The following is a 15,191-nucleotide window of genomic DNA, read 5'->3' on the forward strand; positions in this document are numbered from 1 at the left end:
GCTCTGTATCATTTTTGTTATGATTCTCTGCTTTCAGTTTTCTGAGTTAAATGTGCAAGTGCTACCCAAAAAAGGTTGCATAACAGCTTGTTTTCAAATAACATAGAAAGTCTTTATATCCGATGGGTCAAATATATGATTCTGGCATGTTACATGCTGAATTTTCACATACTTAACAAGATAATTGTTTTTGTTTAGTTCCAGATGTTGAAGTGAAAGGAGAGTGTTCTAGTTATTATCTCCTGTTACAAGGTAATGGCAATAGAAAATGTAAAGCCACATTGATTCACTCAGCCAACCAGATCAATGGCTCATTTGCACTCAGTTTAATTCATGGAAAGATGACAGCAAGGACAGAAGAAGCTGATCTGAGTAAGTGTTAATTGTAGGTGGAAAACATTTGTGTATTTGTTTGTATATGCAGTTAACTTGTGTGGTTTTTAATAATTTTATTATTTTCCCCAAACTCCATTTCACTTTCAATTTACCATTTATTTCAAACATACTATAGCGTATATGAACAATTTAGAATACAGATAATTAATCCCTTTTTCATTATACTTAGTAAAATTTAGTAGGTCAACCTTTGATTCCAAATAGGAAATTTTTAGTATTTTCCACTTTATTAATTTTTAAATATTTTATTTTTTAATTTCAGAGAGAGAGAGAGATAGCTCACGCACGAAAGCATGAGGGGGTGGGGCAGAGGGAGAAGCAGACTCTCCACTGCGGAGGGAGGGAGCCTGAGAAGCAGCTCAATCCCAGGACTCTGGGATCATGACCTGAGCTGAAGGCAGATACTTAACCGACTGAACCACCCAGGCGCCCTGTTTGTATTTTCCACTTAAACACATTGTTTTTCTATAATTTCTCTCTCATTTTTACTTCCTCTCAAGCATCTTGTTCCATTTTATTGCCCATCTTTTTTTTTCTCTCCAAGTTCCAAGTTTTGGTTATCCATCAGTGTATGACGAACTACGCCAAATTTAGCTTAAAAAATGACTGTATTATTATTTTTCATAGTCCTATGGGTTGACCGGGCTCAGCTGGGTGGTTCTATTTTGAAGTCCCATTTTACGTTTGCAGCTACGTAAAGCCGGGGCTCCCTTCACTTAAAGACTTAACGGAGCTTGTTGTGTAAGATGACTTCTTCACCCACCTGTTTGGCTCCTGGGTTAGGATGGCTGGAACAGATGCAAGCTTATGTTCTCTTCACAGGCTCTTTCTCATAGCCAACTCGGGCTTCCTTACAACACTATAGTCTTGGGGTGGTCTGGTTTCTTACTTGGTTGCTAACTTGTCTTAGAGCATTGTTCTATGAAGCCTCTAGGTTTTTTGACTCATACTGTGATACCTTATTGGTTTCATAGAGGTAGCCTAGATTCACTGTGGAAGGACTACACGGTGGGTGAATAGTAAGTATGGCTGATTGGAGAGCATCTTTAGAGACTAGCTGCCAACTCCCTTTGTGCTTTGTGTAGGAGTTTCAGTAGCTGAGCCTGTAAAAGAAAATGTCATGGAGGAAATTCTGCTCTCTTACCTAAATTCCCTCAATTTAAGAGGCAGGTCAGAGTTTAAAATGCAAAATAATTTAGTATGCTTAATTTCTGCATCTTTATTATTACTTTGAAATAAGCAAGAGCAAGAGAGATGAGTAACTGGCTTTTATTTTTTAAAATTACGTAATAACACATTTTCTGGGAACTGAATATTATTGTCATAGAACATCCTTAATACTGACTTTTTTCTATTTCTCAGGCTTTCCTTTTGACTTCTTGTCACTTCCACATTTTTCTGGCGAGCAACTTATACAGAGAGAGAAACAGTTAGCTAATGTTCAAGCTTTGGCTTTGAAAGAATGTCTGAGTAAGTAATGATTTGTACATTTCATTCTACTGTAAGAATGTTGACTTGTTCAGACATAATGCATTGTTACTGTCGTACTTTGTCTTTTAGGTATATGCTCATTTGTAGAACTATTCTTGATACAGGTGATGCAGAGTAGAAGAGGTCTGCAGCCTTTTTCCACCAGATTCAGAATCTTTCTATTTTCATACATCTCTGTTAACATTTATAAAAATATATTTTTTAAAGACTTATTTATTTGAGATAAAGAGAAAGAGTGGGGGGGAGGGGCAGAAGGCGAGGGAGAGAGAGTCTCAAGCAGACTCCTCACTGAGTGTGGAGCCTGATGCCGAGCTCGATCTCACAACCCTGAGATCACAACCTGAGCCGAAATCAAGAGTCAGATGCTCAACTGACTGCGCCACCCAGGTGCCCCTATAAAAATATTTCTTTAGGATTATTTTGTATTCCGTTCTTTTTAACTGTGTACTGGAAAAGGTAGCTGTGGTTTTTAAATTCTGATTAATATAGGTTTTTTATAAAATTTCTCACTTTGTATTTTTGGTTGTATCAGAAGGATAAAGACTACAAATAGAAGGAAATACAACTACAGAGAAATTAATGTGCTAAGTTGAGCATTGATTCTTAGACTTTAACCATGACTATTAATAATAATACATTTCACATATGTGCAGTGTGAAGTTAGCATTATGGATTTTTCCTTATTCAGGAAATTAACACTTTTTCCAAGAGCTATAGTTTAAGGTTTTACCTCTATTACTCAATGTTTAGTTGGTTCAGTCATAACATTTTTAAATAAATAATCATTCATTAGTACCTAATATGAACTTATTTTAAGGTAACTGATACAGAATTTTTAAGAAATTGATTCAAATTGTGAGGCCTCTTTAGTTGCATATAGAAAAAAAGTGATATTAGAATTAAATAGATACATTAAAATAAAAACTATCATTCTTTTCTTTAAAAGCATTTTAAAAATATCTTGAATTCAGTAGCCTGTTTTATTCAATGGAAAATAATTTCAGAATACTTGGTCTCAGTTATTCTTTAAGAATTACCTACCTTTTCAGTCGTACAAATCAGGGTAATTGTGTAGTCTTGAACTCCTCCAACCACTGATTTTTTAAAATTGTATCAATGATATTAGCTCAAGGAAAATATAGTTAGAAAGGCAAATCAGTTTCAATAAGAAGTAGTACATGTTAAAACCAAGAAAAAGAATAAATACTGGAATAGTATTCTTGTGGTTGGAAAACCCTTATTTCAAATATCAACCTGCAGTATTATTCATTCACCTCTTGACTTTGTTCTGTCCCTGCTAAACTCCTCGTCAGGCCCTCCCTTGCCGTCAGCCTTTTGCAGCTCTTTGTAACTCAGTTCCCTCAGTATGTCCTCTCTCCTTCAACTTCACCTCTCTTCCTTACCTTTCCAACCAGAAGATGTGCCAGAGTGGAGGAATAGGCTGCTCTCTGAAGCTGACGCATGTCTCCTTTGGGTAGGAAGAGTTAATGCTCCTGTTTCGGTGGGAAGGGGAATACTGACAGCTCTAACTAGACTGCTGCCTGCAGGTGTGATTGGAGGCTCTCCTGTGGGAGGGGGAGACGGAGGTGCTAAATAAATGCTGAAGCTGTGGAAGCACCAGCAGCTGTGCTGTAGCACAGCCGTAAGGAGGCCACAGCTCTGGGCAAGGTGCAAGGACCAGTGGGGGCCTGAAGTTGAGGGAAACCTTACAGCTGGTAGCTGCTAGAGACACAGCTCTGGCCATATCCATGAAATGACCAGTTTGCAATCCCAAGCATTAAATCCTGATGAACATTAGTGATCCGGTTAATCAGTTTATGAGGGAAATACTTGCTGAACCAGTCTCTTCTCTACCCAGAGTCAACACTGGATTAAAAATTTGAGGTAAAGTTGTACCTGTTCAGAATTCCTGTATCTCAAAAGACGAGAAAATGACAGCAAAATGAAGTTTCTAATGTAAGAATGTCCGAGTGTATTTCAGTGACTTTCAAAGAAGTTAAATATAAATATGAAAGTACTGAAAGTGGTATAGTTAATTAATTTACACATGGTGAAAACTAATGTACTAGGAACAGCTTTCTTTGGAAAAAAAAATCAACAATTCAGAATCAATACAAAGATGATACCCTTTGCTGTAAAACAGGCAGTTTTTCAAGATTTTTTTTTTCAAAATTATCAAAAGATATGCAGTAGACTTACTGTCTCCCCATTATTTCTCTGACCAGTACTGAATCAGAAAGAGCAACTAGAAATTTTGCATGAAAATGTTCATACATTACTGAGACCCTTTGTTGTTTAAAACAACACAAAAATCAAATAAAATTTATGTTATGGTTAAATTTTTTAGAATAATTACTTCCAGTAGTTTTATTTTTAAAAATTATATTTAATACTATTATATTAGAATGATATTTATAATGTATAATTTTATAAGTTTTTTTACTTGATTTTTTTGGTAGTTTATAACTTTGTGTGTTTAGAAATATTAAATATCTTGTTTCACTGGTTTTTAAAGAAAAAGTTTAAGGATGCTAGACAATTTTTCAGTAAAAGACTATTCGGTATGATGCAAGACAAATACCAAAAACAACAACAGTGTTGTCATTTTGCTCCAGTATTGCGGTCACTACTCTGAGTTCCCCGCATCTTTTTTAAATTTATGGACCTAGCACAAACCTGATTGACACTCAGTCTCTGGTACTTCTGGATATTCTACTCTGTCTTTTTCTTTAATAGATCCTAAGTTGCTGCTAGCTTTTCTAGGAATAGCATTCTTTTGCTGATTCGTTTTTAAGACTTTAGCCCAATATTTTTCTTCCAAAATTTTGCCACTCGTGTGCAAACTCATTTGTGTAGAGAATAGTTTTTGCCTAGGTAAATTATTCTGCTCATAACCCTGTTAAACTTCACCTATTTCCTCTTTCTTTTTCTGTCATCAAGGTCAGGAGGAAGTCTTACCCTGCTCTCCAGATAGCCCAATGTTGTAATGTAATTGACTATTTTAATAAGCATGGGTCCGGTTCATGATTTAAGTTTATTTTTAACATTAATAAAAATGTAGAGCTACATTCTGAAGCACATTACCTATTGTGCATCTTTCAGATGAAAACAAACCATTGATAACTTTTGTTTAGAATGGCTCCCGGCAGATTGTACAGAAAATAAAAAGCTTCATTGCTTTTTATTTTCTCACTAAGAAGATGTAATAACAGCAGCATATTTTACAATCTTACTTTATGATTACTAATGTTCTTGAGTGCAGGAACTGTCTGTCACTTACCTTGGATCACAACTAGAATGACCCTACCAGTATCCACATTGCTCAGGTGGGATTTTGCAGAGGTGTCGTCCTAGAGCTGATGTTCTAAAATAGAGCCTCTAGGCTGGCTACTTCCTCCTCAGCCTACTTACTCTCTTGCATAATTTATGTATCGACCTCATGTAGTAACAGGTTCTAATCCTCTATGTCTAAGGGCACAGCACCGTGCTTTGTAGACAGTACATAATAAATGTTGAATTCTTTATGCTTTTACAATTTACTATTTTATTGTAGAAGAAAATGTTATTAGTCTAGAAGTGTTTTAGAAGTTTAGTATTTTTATAAAAGTAATACATGGGTCTAGTTTAAGATGCAAATTGTAATGAAAAACTTAATGTGGAAACCAACAGTACCCTACTGTCTGCTCTCCATCTTTCAGTCTGTCTGTAGGCAGTGACCTGCAGCTGTTCCAGCTGGTTTTCCTAACATTTCCTCCAGTTTTGTTAATAGTATGTGTATGCTGCTGTTTCTTAATTTGCCAGTTTCAGACATTATCTTAGCATCTGACTATGGAAGATAAAGACTTCACTTTCTCATATCATCTTCACTTTCTCTTTCCACCCTTTACAGTGAAGTCATGAATTTTGGTTAAATCAGTGCTTAGTTTTAACCTTATTATCACTATATACATAAGTTTACCACCGAGTCATGTAATACATGATCACCTCTTTTGTATTGTCTTTGTTTTTCTTATGGTTGATGATCATTTTTAACTCGCCCATTCCTCTGTACAAGCAAAATATTGTTATGTTTTTCCAGAGGCTCCAACATTTTTCTACACACTCATCATTAAATTCATTGTATGTTCAAACACAGCAGTTCCTTTTTATTTCTCTTTTTTTTCCAGCGTGTTTAATATTTTGTTCTGATAACAGAACATCTTAGAGACTTCTCTTTCTTCTTCTCTTCTTTTGGCGTCTGCTTTTTTCTAGACCACTTGTCCTTCTTCTTGGATTACTCCCTTGTTTGGTTGGAACGTATCTTTCAGTAACTACTTTGAGTAGAAAGAACTTAGTGGAGCGGGGGCACCTGGGTAGCGCAGTCGTTGGGCGTCTGCCTTCGGCTCAGGGCGTGATCCTGGCATTGTGGGATCGAGTCCCACATCAGGCTCCTCCACTGGGAGCCTGCTTCTTCCTCTCCCACTCCCCTTGCTTGTGTTCCTTCTCTTGCTGGGTGTCTATCTCTGTCAAAAAAAAAAAGAAGAACTTAGTGGAGCGTAAATTTTGTTAAGCTCTTGCATAACTGAAGATATCTTTACTTGACTGGTAAGTCATAAAGAATCCTAGGTTGAAAATCACCTACCTTCAGAATTTTGAAAACATTACTTTATTATCTTCTGTGTGACTATGTTCCTATTGAGAAACCTAATACTATTATTCTTTGTAGTGTTTTATTTTTGGTTTATTTGTTTTTACCCCTTTCTGGAATGTTTATCTGCAAAAGCTTTGTCCCTGGAAGCTTTACTCTGAATCATGGTGTGTGTGTATTCTGTCCTCTCCTTCTCCCCTCAGTTTATTAAGCTGTGTATTTGATGAGCCATTTCAATAGAAGATTCATATTCTTAAATCTGAAAACTTTTATCTTTAATAATTTTTCTTTCCTTTTCTGTTTTTTTTCCTAGAACATTTATTAGTTATATTAAAAATATCTGGACAGAATACCTTATTTTCTGGACAGAATACCTAATTTTCTTTCCTATTTCCATATTGTTTTCTTTTTGTTCTAGTTTCTAGGGAATATCTTGCATTTTATTTTAAGCCCTTTTATGGAATGTTTAAAATTTGAGCCCTTGGGGCGCCTGGGTGGCTCAGTCCGTTAAGCGTCTGCCTCCAGCTCAGGTCATGATCCCAGGGTCCTGGGACCGAGCCCCACATTGGGCTCCCTGATCAGCAGGTAGCCTGCTTCTCCCTCTGCCTCTGCAGCCTCACCCCACTGGTGCTCTCGCTCTCTCTATATCAAATAAATAAATAAAATCTTTTTTAAAAAGTAAAATAAAATTTGAGCTCTCATGCGCTTAATTTTAAAAAGTCTTTTCTTGTTCATCAACTGTTCCTTTATTAAAGAATCCTGTACTTGTTTCATGGGGTGTAGTATCTTCTCTTAGTTCTATAAGAATATTAATTATAGCAAGCTTTCTTTTGTTCCCTGCAGTGTTTTTGTTTCTGCTGGGCTCCTTTTTCCTTTTTGCTTGCTTTAGTTTCTCTTTTTCATCTTGGACTTTTTCTACTTTGAGGGTCCCAATGAATAAACCCCCTTACTCTCCCAAAGTTGGAACCAATTGAAAAATAAACCTAAGAAACACACTGATGAAGATAAATAACAGATAAAAGCTGGATTGAAGGATATGACTTTTTACATGTATAGCCAGGTGAGTTTCCTGATACACCCAGAATTGAATTCCCCCCGCCTAGACCCCCGCCTTGAATGAAGAACTAGGCATATGAAGATCAACCCTTTGGGGGCAGGGCCCTTACCACATTATAGAGAGCATGCATCCCGAGGACTTGCTAGCTCAGAGGGAAGTTGGAGAGAAGGATCTGATCAGAGAATGCCTTGTTTCTTCTCCAGACTAGATCAGTGAGTGACAGAAGGGGAGGTAGAAATATTACCAGATCAAAGTCCTCCCTTATATGAGTAAACATAAGACCATGGAAATGCAGAGTCCCCTCTTTCCTCAACACCTTTTCTTTTTTAAAAAAAATTCTTAACATATAGTGTATTACTAGTTTCCAGGGAAGAATTTAGTGATTGATCAGTTGCATATAACACCCAGTGCTCATTACATCAAGTGCCCTCCTTAATGCCCATCACCCAGTTACCCCTTCTCCCCACCCACCTCCCCTCCAGCAACCTTCAGTTTGTTTCCTAGAGTTTAGCATCTCTTATGGTTTGCCTCCCTCTCTATTTTCATCTTATTTTATTTTTCCTCCCCTTCTGCTATGTTCATCCGTTTTGTTTCTTAAATTCCACATATGAATGAAATCATTTGGTATTTGTCTTTCTCTGACTTATTTCACTTAGCATAATGCCCTCTAATTCCATTCATGTCATTGCAAATGGCAAGATTTCATTCTTTTTGATGGCCAAGTAATATTCCCATATATATACATACATATATGTATATATATACACATACCACATCTTCTTTATCCATTCATTTGTTGATGGACATCTGGGCTCTTTCCATAGTTTGGCTGTTGTGGACATTGCTGCTATAAACATTGGGATGCATGGGCTCTTTCGAATCACTATGTTCCTTTTTTTTTTTTTTTAAGATTTTATTTATTTATTTGTCAGAGAGAGAGAGCACAAGCAGGGGGAGCAGCAGGCAGAGGGAGAAGCAGGCTTGCCGCTGAGCAGGGAGCCTGACACGGGACTCAGTCCCAGCACCGTGGGATCGTGACCTGAGCCGAAGGCAGATGTTTAACCAACTGAGCCACCCAGGCGCCCAAATCACCATGTTTCTTAAATCTGGTGATTCTTTTCTGTCTGTACTGTTTTAAATGGGAAGTTTTACATACCTCGCTCTGATATACTATCTGACAAGCTGCACTGTGGAGTGGTAGAGTGACAAGTCATCCTTTTGGTTGTGAGCTCCTATCCCTACCTCTACTTCAATATCAGGATCAAGCTCTTTCTCCAGGGGCATCCTTTAATCTTTCTAGTGGAGCATTTGTGGCTGCTAGCTTTCCGGCTATAGGGATTGGAGTGGAGTCAGGCCTTTCAGTATATACACTTCTGTGTAGTCCCCCAGTTTTAACCCCAGTTTCAGTGCTACTTTTCTGTGTGCCTGATGCTCCATGGGCTGGGACTCCTTTTCAGCTTCTACTACAGTCTCCTGGCTGTGAGGGCTGGAGAGTGGGGTAAAGACCTTTCGTTCTAACTGCTCCTTCCCTAAGCATCCGTGCATGCAGCCCTATTTTAGCCTGGACCTCACCATCATCTTCCTAATACCTCGTAGTAGTGCCTCTGTAGGCACCCAGTTGACCCCTCCTCTGCTGTACCAGCTCAGGTACCACTCCACCATCATCTTATCTTCCAAAATGTCCAAAACTGCCATTATTTATTGTTTCTGCTTCTGTGGTCCTTTTTAAAATTCCTTTGCTGTAAGTTTAGGTTTGGGGAAGGAGAAGAAACAGATGGAAGTGACCAAGCTACCACATTTAACTCAAAGTCTTACAGGTTTTATTTTCACATAAACACCAACCTTCTTAATGCTCTGCGGTATGTTCTGAAAACTTGCAAACTTGCCTTTACCATTAACCACCTCGTGATGTGAACAGATTACTCTATTTTTGTTTATCTCACGTAACTGGAAATTCTATCATTACCTACAAATGGGGTTAAGATGAAAACAGGCCTACATAAGAATGTTGAGAAATTCAACTCTTTTCCTTTTGAAAATATTTATCATAAAAGAGTAGTAGATGCACTTCTTGAGAGTTTTTAAAATAATAGTTATGTGGTTGATCATACTGTTTTGTTGTCTTACAGAGAGGAGAAAGTTGGCAAAGCAGCCTGAAGTAGTTTCTGCTGATGAACTCAAAAGTCTATTAATACTCACAAGAGAACGCTTTTTAGATCATTTTGATGCTCTTATTCCTAAAACAATTCCAATAAAGACAGACAAAATTAAAACCTCCAATATGTTAAATGGTAAGTTTTTTGTTGGTTTAAATATTAGTTCTTTTCGTATATGTGACATTTATGACATTTATTATTAAAACTAATAAAATGGTGATCAAATCAAAACGTATCTTATAAATTTAAATCGTGATATATATTTGTGTATACAAGTATGTGTGTGTATGTGATGAACTATTTCTCATCATTTAAACATTAAAAACTTTCTATCACTTCTTTCATTAAGCATGTTTAATTGTTTTTGAGCAGAGGGAGAAGCATTTTTAAGGTGATTCCTCATACTAATTTTACTAAACTGCTAGAATGGGTAGATTTCCATTAAGCTGCCTTTTCATAAGCTGAGAAGTAAGTTTACTGTAGTTAAAACTGCCTACAATAAGATGCTCCACGTTTGCCATTCATTGTAGCAGGAGCAGTCACCAGACTTCCCTGAAGAGCAGGAAATCACTTCTATATAACTTACCGCTCTTTCTATTTTTCTGGTTCCTATTCTTGTGATGTATTTGAATACAGTGAAACTTTACAAGATCTAACAAGAAAGCATTTGATGATTGCCTGGCATTTTAAACGTACAGGGTAATTTTTTGTTTTTATTCCATGAGGATCATTTTTATTCCATAGGTTAATGAAAAAAATGACCAAAGACTCAAGTTAACAGTAATGTTTGTTGGATGCCTTTCTATGTTTGACACCATAAAGATATACAAAGAAGTAAAAATTTAGATCCTTGACTTCCAATAGGTTATGATCTGTTTCAAAAGCAAAATATAAATACAGCACACAGTGCCATTTCAAGAGTCCAGGCTCTGGAGCTCTGGTGGCAGGGCTCAAATCTGAGTTTTGTTGCTTGTTCGCTGAATGTCGTTGGGCAGTCATTCCACCTCTCCTTGCCCCTGCCTCCTCGTGTTTAAAATGGGCTTAATAACATTACCCACGAACTAGGGTTATTGTGAGGATTAGATGAGTGCAGAGTAATCTGACCGGTGTTGGAGACAGTGTAAGGTTACTTGTCAGTAAATGAGAGACACAGCTTCTTGGTTGCAGCATGAGCTCTGGAGCCAGACTCACAAGGTTGGATGTGGCTCTGTTGCATGACTTTGAGCAAGTTTTCTAACCTCTGTGAGCTTCAGGGTTTTTTTTATCTTATTTTTTTAATCTTTTAATTAGAGATGACATAGGTTATTATGAGGATTAAAGGAATTATTTATAAATTGCTTAGAAAGTTGCCTGATGTGAACTGATGTATATTTGTTTTTAAATAAATGAATGTGAATTTAGAGGAGAGGAATATAACTAGGGTAGGATAGTCACAGAATATTTCATTAGGAGAGAAGGGACTTGGATGTAGGTTGAGTGATGCGTAGGATCTGGGTAAAGTGGAGAAGATAGGATTTTTCCAGGGAGAAGAAGCTGCATGCCCAGAGTCACGGAGGTAAGAGAGGGCAGGCTGAGATCCAGAGAGAAATTGGCTTACTCAGGATTTGTGCGGGAGATGAACAGAAGGTAGGAAGGGCTAAAATCATTGCATGGGTTTTTCTGTAAGTATGAAAATGTATCTTATAGTTACCATACGAAGTCAAGTCCTAGAACACTATTAACACTATGAACTATTAACAGGGGTGCTCATCTTAAAATGTAAATCAGATTATATCACTCCTTTGCTCAAACCTTTGTCATTGCTTTCCATCGTACGTAGAATGTGTCATCCTTAATATGGCTTACAAAAACCCTAAATGATGTCTGCCCTCATACTGATTCTGGCTTCCCCTAGTGTCACATTTCTGTTTCCTTAGTGCCACCATCTTTCCATTCCTTGAGCACATCACCTTCCTTACCACCTCAGGAACTTTACATGCATGGTATCCTCTTTCCGGAATACTGTTCTCCCAGTCTTTACCTGATAAACTGACAGTCATTCTTCAGATCTTGACTTAAATGTTACTCCTCAAAGAGGCTTTCCCAGACCTTTCCCACTTTAAATTATTTCTGGTGGTACTCATCTTCTATATCTTTCTTTAAGTTATTTTTCATAAATTATATGCTATAGATATAATTATTAACTTTGTCTTCACTGTGAACCGTATGTTCTGAGAATAAGGAGTGTGTCTACTTGGTTTCTCAGAGGACCTTTTTGTGCTTTTTGGCTGTCAGCGTGTCCTAGTGTCCAGATTGCCTCATAAATAAAATATTGTGTCTTACTTTACTGTAAGAATTGTATTAAATTATTCCCCAAAAGGACATGTGAATGTTTGTCCATCCATTCCTTACTATTTAGCGTATGTCATTTATATTTATCTAAATTGTATAGTCAATGTTAATAATTAATTATATTGTAATATTTAGAACAATTAGTGTTTACTTTTATTTAACATGACTTGGGTCCTTCTGAGTTCTCAGCATGTAACTGTTCAGATCTGCTAATGATATTTGCTCTATACTTTTAGTGGAAAGCCATGTCAACATTAAAAAATAGATTATTTCATTATAAAGTTTATTGCTGTATAAAATAGTATTTCACTACCCTTATTATGAAATGGGAAGTGGTATATTTGGATGGTGTTTGGTGGGGGCAATCTAGTGTAGTCATTAAAGATATTTCAAAATGTTCAAGGTTAAATAGTTTAACGAATAAAGGGAAAATAACATACAGTTGGCTTCGGTTTTCATTTATGTTTAAGTTTTTTCTTTTTGCATAAAAATTCCCTTACCAAATTGTCATTTTGTAAGACTTCAAAGTATAAAATGGGTTATTTGTCAGAATTGATGGTCAAACAACTAATGTTCAGTAATTTTCTGTTAATTTATTAGAACAGTGTGTGATAGTTCAAAACAATATTAAAAACCAGATAGTTTGGGAATCCAAAAAGTAGTACAGCTAGTAATTTTGACACTGTTAAAATAGTTTGGATGTACTAATAATTTATAATGCAAATGGAACCTGTCCCTTTCTGTTTTTAATATGGATCGCAGTGTTATTAGCAATCCCAGTTTGTTGCAGCATACTAGCTATATAAAATCTTTTATTAGTGGTAAAATAACATATAATGTTAGTGATTTACTTGAAGATGTATATATGAAGCCATCTTACATTAATGGATAAGTGAAAATTCTTTCTAAGGTAACCTTTATTTGAGAACATCCTATGTTATTTATTATATTATTGTACTTTTGAGAATGAAGTAATCTCTTTTAAAAATGTGAACTTTTCTGGATAATGCTGCTAATTCCTGTTAGGAAAATCACATATTATATCCAATATATTCTTGATAGAGTTGCCTCCTTTTCATTTAGTACTAATTTCACACACACACACACACACACACACACACACACACACACGGCAAGTTATGCTTTTATTCCACAGGAGTCCTCAGAGTGCTAATTCATTTTCTGAATTCTAGCTCATAACTTGTATTGTGAGGAGACAGTAATATAAACAAAGCTTAACAGTGATCTTTTTTTTCATTTCCAAAAAACTTTTCATGGCATTTTGCACGGTTTGGGCCATCAGGGTTATCCTTAATAAATGCCTGAGGTAAGTATTGCACAGTTAATCCAACACGGCTTTATATACACATGTACATATGTGCACATGGATGGATGGATACATCTCCGTGTATATGTTTTCATATAGCAAACTTCAATATGTTAATAATTTTCAGTACTTACGTAGGTTTCTTTTGCTTTAGACACCAGTTCAGTGGAACCCACTTCCTCAAATCTAATGGAAACCAACCCTCTGGAATGGCCAGAAAGGCATGTTCTTCAAAATTTGGAAAGTTTTGAAAAAGCTAAACAAAAAATGAGGTAATATTTAAATAGCTCAGTATTTTTAAATGGGCATTTTTTTCTTAATCCTTACATTGTGTTTATGAAATAGAAGTATTTTCTAGTTTTAATAGGAAATATTTCCTTTATTAAAGGAATATATGCATACTGTGAGCAGATAGGTAGATAGAGCATTACAGAGTAGGATGTTGAGACGGTGCTGTTCTTCCTCACCTCTACTTGCACTTTCTGTGTGCACATAATCATAGTTAACATTTTAGTGGATCTCTTTCCAGACCATCTTTACTGCTTTGTGTTCTGGGTGTTAGAAGGTGGAGGAGAGACAATTAAGTATCTTCCAAACTGAGAAGGCACTTGGAGATGGAAAAATGAAGCAAACCCTTCCATACCTTCTACACAGAGTTTTATCTATAGTAACTTACTGACGGGGTTTCAAGCAGATGACAGTCCAGCACTGTGGAGCTATTCTCCACAAAGTCCGGACCCTAATCCACAGATTTTATAGAGGGATGGGCAAAGGTCATTGTAGTGAGGTCAAAGGGTTTAACAAATCTGGTAGAGCCATCCGTGTGCCAGAGATGAGAAAGAAGAAACTAGGCTATCTCTACTAGTTACCTAAACGATTTTAGGGAAGTTCTGATCTTCACATCCTGGTCAGGGCATACATTAACCTCCACGGGGCCTAGAACATGTAGTCACAAGAGAGGTCATTGCATGAACGAGATGGAGGGCCAAAGTATTGTCAGCACTCCTACATCTGGGCTTTCATCTTTTCAGTTGTTTGATAGTCATATTTTAAATCCCTAATAATTTTTTTTGTTCTCAACTCTGTTTCTTCATTAGCAACCTCTTCTTTTATTAATAATGAGAATTCAGAAGATTCTAAAAGGATATTAATTGGAATCTTCTTTTAGCTTGTTTTCTCTGTTCCTTAGATGATCTCATTATCCTTGGATCTGTTCTGTTTGTTCCTCTGCTGTTTTTTCTTATGTGTAGCTTTCCTCCAATGTCTGATGGTCCTTGATTGTTACTAGGTTGGAATTTAGTACGAAGCTGCTTTATATAGGTAGTTGGTGTTTATTTTCTCTCTATATGTGTAGTCCTGTTTTCCATCTGTTCTCATCTGAATGTCATGGGCAGGGAGATGCAGGGTGGAGCATACCTATTAGACTTCACTTTGGGGCACGATGGGGGTATCAGAAGGTAGGCTTTTGGTCCTCACTCAAGACTGAAATAACAGGACTTTATTCTGGGGGCATCAGCACTGAGACTGGGACAGGCACCTAGTTCTGGATCTTCAGAGAGCAGATTCTCTGTTTTTCACTTGGAGATAAAATCACAGGGATAAGGGAAGGTGTGGGAGGGTGATACTTGAACAACTGTTCTAGTCGGGTTCTTAAAATACATTGCCTGATTTCTGCCCATTGCCAATCAGCCCGTGTGTAGAGTCTCACTGTGGCATTGTGGGGCGGCAAGAAGACAGGTTTCACATTTTTTTGTAAGTTTCTTTCTCTAGCTCATATGCTTCCTCTAGTTTATCCTTTTTGTTTGT

General features: G+C 36.8%; 1 protein-coding gene across 2 annotated transcripts in view; it reads left to right on the forward strand.

Moving 5' to 3' along the window:
• MTBP (MDM2 binding protein) overlaps window positions 1-15,191 on the forward strand; it is a 77,924-nt gene that overhangs the window by 42,421 nt on the left and 20,312 nt on the right. For both annotated transcript variants that reach the window (XM_026495501.4, XM_048212592.2), the window contains exons 12-15: window positions 199-372; window positions 1,759-1,866; window positions 9,701-9,862; window positions 13,540-13,657. In XM_026495501.4, coding sequence (XP_026351286.1) covers window positions 199-372; window positions 1,759-1,866; window positions 9,701-9,862; window positions 13,540-13,657 — 562 coding nt within the window. The remainder of the gene's footprint in view (window positions 1-198; window positions 373-1,758; window positions 1,867-9,700; window positions 9,863-13,539; window positions 13,658-15,191) is intronic.

This window comes from Ursus arctos, unplaced genomic scaffold, assembly GCF_023065955.2.
Source record: "Ursus arctos isolate Adak ecotype North America unplaced genomic scaffold, UrsArc2.0 scaffold_6, whole genome shotgun sequence".
NCBI lineage: Eukaryota > Metazoa > Chordata > Mammalia > Carnivora > Ursidae > Ursus > Ursus arctos.